This window comes from Cupressus sempervirens, chromosome 10 (genome assembly GCF_028749045.1).
Source record: "Cupressus sempervirens isolate cs-2001-9-10 chromosome 10, ASM2874904v1, whole genome shotgun sequence".
NCBI classification, from domain to species: domain Eukaryota; kingdom Viridiplantae; phylum Streptophyta; class Pinopsida; order Cupressales; family Cupressaceae; genus Cupressus; species Cupressus sempervirens.
The window spans coordinates 514,694,592-514,709,444 of NC_143127.1; the positions used below are offsets into that span (position 1 = coordinate 514,694,592).

Below are 14,853 nucleotides of genomic sequence, written 5' to 3' on the forward strand. Positions count from 1 at the left end.
ACATTCCTCAGCAGATACGAGAATTTTTAAGTACCATTACCTATGTGCTCTGATGCAAATTTTTCATTGATGCATGTGCTTTGGCAATTATAAACTTCTGCAAATACCCACCCAACTTCCTTTGAGAGGCACACAGGAAAGAAGAAACATTTGTGTTTATTAAGCGACAATAGTTTATTAAACTTCCCTTGAAGAGTGTTGTTGGCTTGCTCTTGCTATGTCACCACCGGCTCCACGTCAATACTCCATACCGGTTATCGATATTCTATGTTCCACCTGAATTTATTTATACCAATGTTAAGCATTATAGCAACATTTGTTGTTTCAACATCCACAAATGATTTATGAATTTACAAATTTCTTAATTTCTCTTGCCTCGCAAGAAATTCTTCAGTTCTGCAATCAATATAATGGCTCCTACCCCATTTTTAAAGCGCCACAAATATCTTCCCTATATCTAGCCTCTTGTTACATAAAAAATCAACAAAATGCTTTCTACTAAGTAGTTTATATAAACAACAGTCTTGCCAAATTGCAGAGTTAAAGTCATTCAAAGACTTATCTACGGAATATTCATTTCAATGGCAGTGAATATTATTTCCAAATAATATTTTCTTAAGCCAAACTTGAAATTTACAGGCTCCAAATTTGGAAGTAGCAAGTATTGTCATCCCACTGAAATTTCTATTCTCCAATTTTACAAATGTTTCAATAATTCGGTCTCATCTTCTAGAGAATAATTAGTCACCCCTCATAAATCGAGGTCCACAAATATTTTGCTTAAAACTATATATATAATATTTGCCTAAAAGCAACCTCTATTATTCATGGTACTGGAAATGAGTAGAGCCTGTTTTAACATTTACCGCTTTCCTTAGTAAATATTAGTCCAAACATTTACCAAACTGCATTGAAAATACTAAAAAAAGTCCACCTCTAATGTTATTCCCAATGTAGTAAAAATGTGCCCCGACCATACTGTCACCTTGCAAAATATTAGAGAAATCAATTAATCTTCTCCCCTGAAATTAATTAATGCAGATGCCTTGTCGTTGATTTCAGAGCGGTCACACTAAATCCAAATAGAATATCAGGAAGTACACTGAATATATATAGATATTCTTCCCAGAGTCTGTAATAGTCTTACCAATTTGCTCAGAAATGTAAAATGTTGAATCTACCCAATAGAATGGCAGGTTCAAAGCTTTGATACCACTGTAATATTCCAAATGGACATTTTCCTCAAATTCGTTCACAAATAATTTTCAGAAAGCAACATACATCTTTTGCAAATAAAACCAGCAATGAACTGAGAAATGCTCATTAAAAATACCTCAAAATACGTTATTTGCATTATACATTAGCAATACAATAACGAGATATTAACAATCCAATGTTAAAAATAGCTACACAATCACATTGGAGAGAAACTATAAAATGCACCTGAAATCTCAGATGTGAATCCACCACAGATGATGAATTGGGGCTACATCCAATCCACCCAAGAATCTAAAGGTTTGCGTCGTCAGATCCTGAATAGAAGCTGAAGCTTCCTTATGTTCTTCAAAGAGAAACCAAAAAATCAATCTCACAAGTATGCCCAAAATGAGTCCCCCTTCTTTTAATGCATCAAGTTGTGACTCTCCAATTTCCACTTCTTTGTCTTTCATCATCTTCTTCTTTTGTCACCTTTTAACCCCATTTATAATATTAAATTGACCCATTTTATACATTTGCTTTAAACTCTCATAAGCCAAATTTAATATTTTATGAATTTGACTTTGGAATTCCTAATGTCCCTAAAAGGAGACATTACAAGCCACCGTTGTCCCCCCACCATCCCGAAATTGAGGCCCTTTTTTTCCCGCACCCGAAACTCGTCTTGTCGCCACCCAGCGTCGGTCTTTCACTGATAAAATATAACTGTTTTCAATCACCAGAATTCAGTCAGTCCAAATTGGCGAATTGAAGTTCACTTTTGCACAATGGTTCAAATCCACACTCAAAGACAACTTCTGCAGGTGAACCAAAGAGTTTCAGAGTCAAAATTTCAGATCAGCACAACCATGGACCAGGCTCTTATTTTCTGATGTCATGACAAATTGACTTATGACATTTGTCTCAATAATATCTATACTGGATCTAGAACTAAGTGCCCCTGCATTATTTTGTTTTATTTATGCATTAGCTGCATTATCCAATAGCAGTCAGCTTATAATCCTCGGGTAAATTATTTTTTAAGGAAATTGCAGTGAAAGATTAATTTCATTACATTATTTATGGTCCCTTGCGTAATCAAAGAAACATCTCACAAATTAATTGCAGTTCTTTTATGGACCCTTCCACAGATGCCTTGAAAACCAAAGAATTTGCTAAACGGGCAACTTAAAATTATTAAACAATGAAATACATTCTCTTTAAGCATGCCTCCTATAAAATGCCATTATGATTAGACACAGACATATAGATATTTCCAATCATAACCTAGTAAATTATTTTATAAAGATAATCAGACAAAGCTTATGGAATTTATTCCAAAACTAAACAGTCAAAGAACAATCTATTAAACATGTAAACCCACCTTGGTGGATCCTAAAGACCACTTTGGCCTCAAGGATATGGAATCTCATCTTATATCTATTAATCCTCAGATAATTATATTAAAGTTTTATATTCAGCATAGTGATGAAATGAATATCAGTGGTATAAAAGAAAAAACTTTAAAGAGCTCATGTTTGGTTTCTAGCCATAAGTTGGGTGATTAAAGAGATGCATTTCTAGTCTGACAGTTAAGAGACTGGTGCTTATTCAGTATAAATTAATGATATTGAAATACTTTTCTTAAAAAAAAATCTTACCAGACATTTTCTGTACCAATAAAAATTCCCAAGTGCAAGAGAAAACTTCTGCTAGTATACATAGGACAGCAGGCTCTGTGTGTATTTTAATAGGCATCAAATTGAAAGCAAAGAGCTATGACTTTCCTCAGTGTCTATATCAAATTTAGTTTTATGTCATGGGGTCATTTTTCTATTATTTCAAGTTCCCTTTTCTGAAACTAAAACATCGGCTAGCCTTGCCATTCTTGTATATCTGATGTACTATCCTTCCAGTCACAATCAACATAATGAATAAATTATCGTAAAAAAGTTCAATTGTCAAAATCTAGAAGTTGCACTAACCTATATGAGTTGGCCAAACCCCAGGATACCCCTGATCCAATGTCAGAGGATACAATGGATGCAAATGTTAAACCTTTCTCCTCCAACCTGCTATAACAAGTTAAAAACAAATAAAAGGCATGCACATAATTTAAACAAAGATTATTATAGAAAACAATACTCTGCTATAGGAAACAGTACTATGCTAACATATGGACTCAACAACATCAATGTATGATATATCAAACTTCAATGCTAATACGTAAATGAATAGAAAAACAATGAGACACAATAGACAAGCACTATGAACCATGAATATGTATGTTTGTTTTACACAAGAAAATAAACCAAAAGGAGAAACAGTTACTACACCCCAATATGCTCTCCATTGAAACTCGATGTTGGAAATTTAGGTCTGTTCCAGCAAAGATTGTAATTTGACCATGCTTCCAAAATTTGCTTTCCTTGGCATGTTGTGGAGCAGAAAAGGCATGGACAAGTGTCAACCGAAGCTCCTCCAGCTGAATCTTTGTGCCTTGTAATAAAGTCTCTAAGCAAGTGCTTGGGCCAATCTGCATGTTATCCAAAAAAGTTGACAACCATACAGCTGGTTAACTCAACTTTACAGCATTGCAAACCAGATATAACAAATTATAGATGTCTAGGCTCTCCTTTGATGATCTTCCATGCTCAAACCTGCTTGGTGCTTATGAGTTTGAAATTAGAGGCTATGCTGGGTTTGCAAATAATATGTGATATTTTGAATGCTGGAGTTTTAGGAGGTAAGTGAACCTACTCCAATAGTTATATTTCATAAAGCATTCTAAAAAATGCAACAAGCTAACAATTAAGGTACAAAATTGAACCCATCAAAATTTGTGCAAATGTATACTTTCTCTCCTTTGTGCATTTAACATCAAATAAATTCTTAGTCTGATGCAATCAGATGATATGTCACCGTCTCAACGGATTCCTGTGCCAGGAAAAGTTACAAACATATTGTTTCTCAAATGTGCACTTAAACCTCAAAAATACTCAGTCTGATGCCATCAGGTGAGATTGTACCTTTACGATAGATTCTTGTATGCAGGAAGTGTGTTGCACCCAATGCACCATGCCCAAGAGCAAGCAGGCTGGATGTGAAGTATGTTAAAAGGAAATATAATGAGGATGTTTAACTGTCATATTGGATTGCACCTAGAAAACAATCATGTAATGGACAAATGAACCTTCTTGAAGGCTTGAGAAATATATAATCAATCATCACAAATTTCACTGATTTTTATGACTTATAAATCCAAGATATTCATATGTTTAGGAGTGAGTAATTTATTAATGAAGAAAGGCTAATTATTATATAGGAATTTTGAAAACCAGGTTACAACACATGGCCTATGTTCAAATAAGATACAGGGAGATTGTCAGTTTCTCTAGATGCTACATTTGAGAAAAGATATAGACTTTAATAAAAAGTCATCCCCAAGACCCACAATTTGAACACAAAATTTCATTGGATATAATCTAGAGATAAAACTATCCTCAGGTCCCATAATTTGAACAAAAAGTTGTGTAGGATAAAATTATAATTCTGTCCCTCCTAACTAATCTAGGCTATATGAGCACTAGCATGCATAGTGAGAGACATGTACAATGGTAGTACTTATGCCAGTGTTGTTGATAATCTCTACACCTAGCAAACTGCATATTTATTAGAATGTCTTCAAGAGATCCAGAAATTAGGTCAAAATTGCTGGACCAAGTGCTCAAGAAAGCACCATTTACATTCATGAAGATTCTCTTAGGCCATAAAATCAAAGTTGTGTTGATGCTCATTGTAGTTTAATACACAAGACACTAAACTTGTGTCAAAGTAATGTCTGGGATGATCCAGAGCATTTCTCAGGTGCCTTGGAACAAGTCTTTTAGATGAAAAATGGAGAAGAAAATCGATGGTGAAGAAACTGCCAATTACCACAGCAAGCGAACTCTAAATTGTAATGGCCATTTCAAAACTGCTGCTTTATTGAAAATGGTGATTTTGTCTCTACACTGAGGACTGTAAAAATACACCAGAAATTTCAAAAGCCTCTTTATAGAAAGTAATGAATTCAACAAAACTAAAACAGATCAAGGAATGTGAACATTTCTTTTATGTTTCGATTCAGTTTCTCAATGTGGGACCTTCCTAATGGTGCCAGAAAAAGATGTTGAGACAGCATCAAAGGATTGTAAAACAAGTCTGAGTGGCTAGCTCTCATCAAAACCTTCATTCTATCATCATTTTGGTTGTTTTCGATTTATGAGATGAAAGTTCTCCTTTTAAAATTGCATGAAACCAAACGATAGTAGCATGAAGTGCAAAAGCTTACTCCACTTTGAAAATTTCTCAAGGCGCAACCATGTGCCTCAATTTGTATGTATGCTAGTTTTGAGTTTTTTGCTATTGTTTCATGTTTCCTCTGAGTTTGTGAGTGATATTAGCATGAACATATTTTGATATGAAAAAGTGTAATGTCCCTTTTTTATCATTCATGATAGTGTGTTGTCAGCCTATTTCTCCATGGTCCGGTAGGATAACCAAAACATTAAAGGGACCTAGAGGCCATCTGGTCTAGGCAGTTTCAGTTGCAGACCATTCTAAGAGGTTTGAGGCAATGTTGGGCATACTTACTATTTATAGTGAGTCATTCTAGGCATGTAAAGACATCTAGTGGTAGTGACATGTTGATGGTAATTGTTAAAAATTCACAAGAAGTTTATCATTAATATGATTTTTGTGGGTTAATAAAGATATTTTATAAAGTTAAATTTAATTCTTTGACTTTACTAATGTATTGTCTATAGTTTGTGGGAAAGATTTAAATTAAATGATCCACTTATTTTATAATGCATTGGAGAGAAAAAAGTATTTGGGAACTTAAGTTGATGAAAATCATCTTAAATGATTTGGAAAATATCAAGGAAAATGTAATCGTGAAAAACTAGGGGCAAGAAAGCAATTGCAAGAAAATTGAAGTGGAAAAGAAAAATTTCCGAAAAAAATAGTTAAGGGCAAAAAAGTGATTATTTTTATCACACATTGACAAGGTGAGTGGATGAGCTCTTAGAAAGTTTTATTAAAAAACTAGAAGAGCTCTCTTTCGGCATGCTTGGATAATTTATGAATTTGGCGAAATTGTGGAGATTTTCTCTCAAGGGCTTGGAGGCCAAAATCCCTCTATGCTAACATTCTTCTTGCTATTGCAATATATAGTTAGGAGTATTTGGTTAAGCTTCAAGATAAAATCTGATTGATTGAGACTATTATTTAATTGCATTGAGATTTGGAAATCATCTTGAGGGTCGATTTGTGAAGGGTTGGAAGAAGTTAACTATTAGAACTGCAAGTTCAAACCACTCCAATATTGGTTTCCTTTGTCAAGAAGTTGTGAGTAGGGCATAAGTCTTTCACTATGTTCCGCAGAGTTTTGGGTATGGGGATGCTTTAGGGGATGTGGATGTGTTTCTAGTACGGGAACGGTTTAGGGCCAATTTTTAGGAGACAGTAGGGAGAGCTATTGAAAAAAGAGGGGTTTATATATATAGAAATTTCATATATGCATATCATAACATTGTTAAAGCATTCATCATAGACGTTTTAGAAGCTTAATACATAGCATAAGAATTAATTTGGGATTTCACATGCGAATAGATACGCAAATTAACAAAATTCAAATGCTTTCATTGTTAGTATAAAGTGTACATATAGCAAAAATGTCCAAAGGCTCCAAATATAAACCATGTAATGACATAACATATTAAAATGTAAATGTTATAACAAAACTACCAAACAGTAAACACAGAAGTTTGTAATAATATATAACTGTCCATAATCAATAGATGGTAGGTCTAAGAGTCTAAATCAATTAGATTTGACATTCTCTTGCTATTATTCTCCTTTGGAATGTGAAAATGAATTTATTTTTCTTCTTTTTGGTTTTTTTTGGTTTAAATTAGGTTTTGGTATCATTAAATGTGGTTTAGGTGTCCTTGTGAGTTATCCAACCTTTTTTTCAAATTTAAAAATGTCTTATTTTTTAACACTAGTAGTCCAAAAATGGCTTGGGGCATAGGTAACGGCTAGAAGCCTTGGGAATGGGTAGGGAACTTCTAGTCATACCGTAGCCATCTCCTACATCCCCGACCACTTTCAGAGTTATTTCAGTTATCGTTTCCATATTTTTTGAAAAAGGGTAGGAGAGGGCGGATGGGAAAATGGCATCCCTAAGTCCCTGAACCATACCGGGGACAAAAGCGGGTCAAAAAACTCAGGGGACACATCCCCTTGGAACATAGGCCTTCTATGATCTAAGAAAGCATGTTGGTGGAGTCATTCAGCTGCATGACAGATGCCAAGAAGGTCATACAAGTCTGGAACTACTTTGTATGACTGCTGCACTGTGTTAGGAATCATCTTGACGAGTCATTCCAGTCAAACAGCTACCTGAGTTAGAGACGTGAGTGATACAGGCAGCTGCAGGTCTGTCATCCAGCATCTAACATTCTGTATATAATCCAAAACTCTGAGAACATTTCTGTGTCCTGACGCCTAAGAGCTGGGAGTTATTGCTATGATCTATACATCATATTGTATGTTTTCTGAGAAACCAGATCGCCAATATCGTTCTCCTCTGATTTCTAACATTAAATGTTCTAAAATAAATATGAGGTTCATACATTTTTATCAGAAGCATATTAAATGAGATCTGATTGAAGCTTATCATTTCAGTGCTATGCTTCACTCATTCGTTGCTAGTATATTGATCTATGTTCGCATCCTGTCTAGTATATCATATGAAGCACAAAACAAGCAAGGGAACAAACATAAACAACAGAAAATTCGGAAAAACTTAGTAAATTAGATTGCAATCAACTATTTCACAAAATTCTTGTGAGCCAAAGACAAAAGAAGATTATCAAATCAAGGGTGTATCTTACAGTGGTATTTAAGCAGTGTATGTTGTCATTCTGGTGGGTACACTACAAAATGAATAGACAACCAAATGACTGGTTGGAGTGTACAACCATTATCCCATCATTTTAATACACGAAGAAACGGGGCATTATTGAATAGAAGGCAAGAAGAACAGGGAATCCAAAAGTACACTTCGGGATAGGTGAGCGGGTCACAAGCAATATGGGTGAAAGAAGGGATCCAGGTGAAAAGAGATTGTCCAATGTGTTAGAGCCTTTGCAACTAAGGCAGCAACAGGCAGACAATATATTCAGGAATAGAATCAATGCATGGACCTTATGATGCATATGATGGCTAGACAGATGGTTATTGATGTGAATGGCAGGAATAATGGTGGCAGAAGCAACAATTGGAATAACCAAGGACCTAAGGTAACAAGGGCAGCCATTATGGACAAACCAGTGATAATGAAGAAGGGCACGTTAACGATAATTTTGGCAAAGCAGCTAGAGTAACAAGGACAATTAGTTGAGGGCACTTATAACTACCTTCCCACCTAGAGTTCCAGTACAACCGAAGAATGTACCATAGATTACAGACTTACAGAATTAGTTTCATCAAGATTGGGAGAGTGGACAAGAATTTCAAGAAGCCATTTCTTTCAAGGAATACACAGATGTTAGATTGAAACATTTGCCTCGTACTGAGGGCATGGGGCAGCATCATGATTCGCATAAAATGGTGAGCAAGCTCACATTACCATACGTTGATGGATCTGGGAAGACCACTGTGAAAGCATGGGTGCAAAAGGAAGATAATTATTTCCAACTAAACCCAGTTCTAGAGGAAGAAGCCGTTAAATTTGCAGCACTATAACTGGATGATTTAGCATACAAGTGGTGGCATCCTGCATGGTTACCATGGGACAGACCAAAGCACTTCACATGTGGAGTTTACTTAGAACTTGGTCAAGAGATTTAACAAGAAGGACCCGAAGCTACATTTCAAAAAGTTAACTCAGCTTAAACAATAAGAATTAGTTATGACATTTATAGCGGAGTTTCAAAGGCTTTCAATTTTCATGACGGATATCTCACAGAGAAGGCCATTGGTTTTGTTTATGCATGGTTTGGCAGAGCCTTTGAAGGGATGGATCAAAGATCTTAGTCCTTCGACATTGCAAGAAGCCTCCAATAAAGAAAAGGATATGGAACCTTCATCATCAAAGGATAAATTTCATTCAAAGAGTTTTCCATCAAACGAGAAAGATAAGAAACATTTCCATAAGGATTCACACCAGCAAAGGAAAGATTCAAACCATCTGAACAGCGAGCAGTTAAATGATTTTAGGAGGAAATCATGATTTCATTTCAGAGAGCCTTGGGACCCTTCACACGTGTTTTGTCAAAGCAAAAGCAACATAGATTGAGTACTTTTCAGCTAAGGATTTAACATCAGAGGATGCGGAACAACAATCTGATTTGGGGGGTAGCAATGAGAAAAACACAATAGGAGATGAGTCAAGTGGTGAAAAAACTATTGCACAACTTACTGGTACTAAGCAAACAATAACTTTGAAGGTAAGAAGTATGATACGGGGGCAGCAAGTTGTTACAATGATTTACATAGGGGCTACTCGTAATTTCATCTTGGAGAGTTTGGTTAAGATGAAAGGTCTTTTGACCAAAGTAACAAGAATCGGAATCGGATCGAAATCAGCAAGGCCGAATCAAATCGTGAATCGGCCATGAATCGGAATCGAATCGGCCATGAATCGGAAAATTTAAAAAACCCTTGAAATTTAGTGAGGAACTTATTTCATAAACCCTTTATCGCTGATTCGATTCACCGATTCACAAAAAATTGTTTGGCTTGAATCGAATCGCCGAATCGCATGAATCGCATGAATCGCCGTGATTCTTGGAACTATGCTTTTGACAGAGGAGCATGAGAGCTTCAGAGTCATTGTGATTGTTGGGCATAAGCTACAAAGTACTTGCATGATTACCAATCTTCGCCTGTGAATGGGTGATTATGACATGGTGGGCAGCTTTTATGTAGTGAATATGGGAGATTATGATATTATTCTCAGCATGACCTGGATGAAGCCACTAGTGGAGTTTAATTATAATTTGGAGAAAATTGGGATGTGATTTGAACACCAAGGTAAAAAAGTGGTATTGAGGAGCTTATCAAATGGTGGACAGACAAGACGAGGTGAAGTGGGGAGCAAATTGCCATATAAGCCTACAATTTCAGAGCAGTAGATTAAGAGTTGTCACCGGGATGTTTAGAAGGTTATATCTAGACACAATGAGGTGTTTAATAGCATTCCACATGGAATCCCAACTTAAAAGAGGTATTGATCATGTGATAGACCTAGAGGAGGGGGAAAAACCTGTGATCACCACTATATACAAACATCTGAAGAGATGCAAGGATGAGATCGAGAAAGAAATAAAGGAGTTGTTGGAGATGGGTCACATCAGACCTAACACGAGCATGTTTGCATCAGCAGTGATTTTGGTGAAGAAAGAAGATGGGACTATGCAAATGTGTATCAATTACAAGGCTTTAAACAAAAAGACAATAAAGAATAGGTACCCCATACCAAGGACAAATGAGTCACATGGAGCCTGCTACTTGACTAAGAAATATTTGAGGTCAAAGTTATTATCAAAACAGAATAAGGGCCAGGGATATTGAGAAGACAGCATTCAGGTGTCATCAGGGTTATTTTGAGTGTTTGAGCACCAAGGCCCCTACCACATTTCAAAATTGCATAAACCGAGAATTAGAGGGATGGTTGAGGAAATTTGTGTTAGTCTTCTTTGATGACATCTTGATATTCAACAAGACCTAGGAGGAGAATTTGCAACACTCGAAGGAGGTTTTGAGCATCTTGGAGAGTGAGTCATTGTTCACTAAGGAATTTAAGTGTGAATTTGGCATGACTGAGTTGTTATATCATCTAGGGCTTATCATCAGCATTGATGGGGTGAAAGTAAATCCAAAAAAGATTCGACCCATAACTGAATGGTCAAATCTGACTAGCCTCTTACAGCTGAAGAGGTTACTTGGTTGGTGTGGCTTCTAAAGGAGGTTTGTGAAGGGGTTTACACAAACAATAGCACCATCACAAAACTCACCAAAAAGGGAGCCTTTTTAAGTGGTCTGATTTACACAATAGTGTTTTTGAACATTTCAAGAAGGTGATGTCACCTTGTCCAATGCTAGCTCTTCCAAACTTCACCAAACCATTTAAGTTACAATGTGACACTTCATACAATGGGATTGGTGTTGTGTTTTTGCAAGAGAAACACTCAGCTTTTGAAAGAAGGAAATTGCGAGGGTTAGAGAAGAGTTATTCTATTCATGATAGGGAGATGTTGGCCATCATGCATGCGTTGCCCAAGTTTAGGCCTTATCTGGTGGGGGGTCAAATGTGTGATTAAGATAGATCACAACAGTATTAAATACTTCATGAACCAAAGAGATCTTAATGAGAAGCAGAAAAAGTAGATCGCTAAACTACAAACATATAATTTTGACATCGAGTATGTCAAAGGAAAGAAAGATGTGGTAGCATACCCACTCTCACGGAAACAACAAATATGCTCTTTGATAGAGATATCAGCTGATTGGAGAAAATTAATGATTGCAGCAGAGTATTCCTAGGATCAGTAGGCAACATGTTTGATTGAGGGCACAACTCAAGATGACAGGTACATGGTAAATGGTGATCTCGTATTCTATAAAGATAGAGTACCTTCTTCACGCATTAAGGAGTTAATCTTTAGAACATTTTATGATGCTCCATTCGTCACTTGGGTTTCTTCAAGACTTATAAGAAGATCCAAGAGAGGTCCACTTGGAAAGGGCTAAAGAATTAAGTATGTTAAAGAGTGCCCAATATGCCAGCAGAATAAGAATAAGCATACATATCTAGTTGATTTACTCCAAGCCTTATCAATCCCTGATCAAAAGTGAGGACGTATTTCGATTACCTTCATTATAAGATTGTCCAGTGTAGAAGGTAAGGACTACATCTATGTGGTGGTTTACAGACAAAAAAAAAATTGCACGTGTCTTTGTCATTGAAGCTGCCTACACAGCAGCCCAATGTAATAACCCCAACCGATTATAACTTAATCAAACATTAATTTCTTTCACAATTCAAAGGTTTGACAATTCGTCAAACACTTGCATGCATCCTGTTGGCTTTGATTTTTAGTTTGAAAATGATTTCTTATGCTGATATTGATGCATATAAAAAGGTTGTTAATATGGAATTCTGAAATGAAAGTATTTCTCTCGTCACAAGGATAGATAATTAGCTCAAAAGCAATTATTCTGAAGTTTTAATAAAATCAACAACGGCTGCAATGATGTAAATTTGTACAAGAAATGAACTTGTCCAATGCATAGTTCGTAGAATAATTGTAGCAAACTTCAAATTATGCACTCTCCTTATACCAACAGACCCAATTTGCAATGTCTGGATGTGTAGATTAAACACCAACAATGAGAGTAGATCCTGTAAATGTAACTGCAGTTCCTTGAAAATTCCAAATGCAGGTCTAAATGTTGAATTCAAACCCTCCGACTGTGAATGCAAATTATAGAACAATCTCAAGCCTCAAATATGTAACCGCAGCCCATAAGCAAGTCAACACAAGTATAAGAATTTATTGCAGCAATCACAAATATACAAACCCCCTCCCCCCCCCCACCCCATCAGATTTTCTTCAACACTTAATCACTTCTCAAAAACAATCAGCAATAGAAGAGAAGCTAAGGCAAATTACTTTACTTCAGCAGTAATTTGCAATTCCAATTCTCATAATAATATTCATAATTCACAACTCTCAGACAAATTCAAAATAACAATAAATAATGACTTCCAGCAACAGTAAGAACAATAGGAAGACAAAACAATTCCTCAAAATTAATTCACAATACCTTAGCTGTGAATTACTTGGCACTTCTTAATTCCAAGCCCTTAGACTTCAGCAAGGGCAAAAAAATCGGCAAACTCAAAAACTATTTGGAGGCAACAAAAGAAAATAATCAATCAGATGCTTTACTCATTGAATGGGCTCATATTTATAATCTCCAAATGGCACAAAGTTTCCTCAATGAACTTCACTCAAGACGCTTCCCACGCACAATATTAAAACATAATAAAGTGTCATTATAAACTAATTTATTTATTGCTTTTGGCTCCGAGAATGACCTTTTCCACCATAACTTCAAATTCTGACATGTAAGGCCACTATTTCTTGTTCCCATGATTTAAAACTTTTCATCCTAGTTCTAATGAGCTATGATACTGAGGTGACCAACCAACAACACTAACAGAAATAGCAACCTTAGAGTATTTAGATGAATAATAATAATAATTCACCCGTCTTGCAAAAACAACTAAAGAAGCATCAGAATCGAAATCCAACAACACTAAAGTAATCCTGGATGAAAGACGATGAATGAACCTAACAGGGTGACTTACTATAAATAGACGCTCCCTCCAAGATTCTTGAAGCCCGAAATAAAAATTGAGGGCATCCTCCAACTCCTCCGACTCAACTTAGCTCATCAGAACCAACAGATTGACCTACTATAAATAGTAAGTCCCTCAAACAGAGCCAAAACACACCATAGGCTGCTAGAAAGCCTATAGCCACACAACTAAGACCCTCAAATCCTACTGTCAACTCATGAGGGTCGCAATGGTGAATTGACCTGGCCAATTATAGGAACCTGCTAAAAATGGGGACATTACACCCAAGTAGATGACTTGTTTTTCAGAGAAGTGCTCAGATTACATAGGTTGCCCAAGAATGTCATGAGTGACAAGGACAAGAAGTTTTCGAGTTTATTCTAGCAAGAGCTTTACATATTAAGTGGCGAAGAGCTCACTCCCAATGCTAGATATCATCTACAAACTGATAGTCAAACAAAGATAGTGAACAAGTGGGTAGAGAATTATCTACGAAACTATGTACAAAGCTACAAAAGGCTTGGGTTAAATGATTACATTTGGGTGAGTATTGCTACAATACCACCTACCACATGATTGGCAGGACAGCTCTATTTATGGCATTTTATGGGTATGAAGCCCCAAACTTCATGGACTTACTCTTTGGGGACAACAGGGTGCCTTAGGAAAAAGATTTATTTCACAAGATTCACGAAATGTTAAAGGCACTCAAGGAGAACATCCAACAAGCGCAAAAACAGCAGAAGTTATAAGTAGATCAGCACAAGTTGAGCACAGTTTTGAGATAGACGATATGGTTTTTTTGAGTCACCAATCTTACAAATAGTCTTTGATGAAAAAGAGTGGTGCTGAGAAACTTAAGCCACAATTTTATGGCCTATTTAGGGTCACTCAATGTATTGGGGAGATGACCTACTAGCTAGAGTTGTCAACCAATAGTAAAGTGCATAATATATTTCATGTCTTGAGGCTTTAAAACGCTTTAGGCCATAGTGTAATACCATCAGCAGAATTGCCACCCCTGGAAAAAGAGGGGAAGTTGATATTGGTTCCTAAGGCAATCATTGATAGTAGGGAGAGGACAATTTGAGGGACAATTAAGGAATATTTCGTTAAGTGGAGGAACTTGTCAGTTGAAGATGCTACATAGGAGAATGAACAGATCTTGCAGCATCCACAGTTGAAATTGTGAGGACAAGCAGTTTTGGGAAGGGCAAACTGTATTGTCCCCTTTCTAG

General features: G+C 36.2%; 1 protein-coding gene across 2 annotated transcripts in view; it reads right to left on the reverse strand.

The window, feature by feature from the left end:
• Positions 1 to 14,853, reverse strand: part of LOC149534917 (uncharacterized) — a 132,634-nt gene that overhangs the window by 100,396 nt on the left and 17,385 nt on the right. Inside the window, exons 2-3 of one of the 2 annotated variants that reach the window (XM_089805484.1) lie at positions 3,534 to 3,733; positions 3,183 to 3,269 (exon numbers count right to left, since the gene is read on the reverse strand). In XM_089805484.1, the coding sequence (XP_089661610.1) occupies positions 3,183 to 3,269; positions 3,534 to 3,733 (287 nt within the window). Of the gene's footprint in view, positions 1 to 3,182; positions 3,273 to 3,533; positions 3,734 to 14,853 lie in introns of both variants that reach the window. The other variant, XM_089805483.1, reaches the window with a different exon arrangement.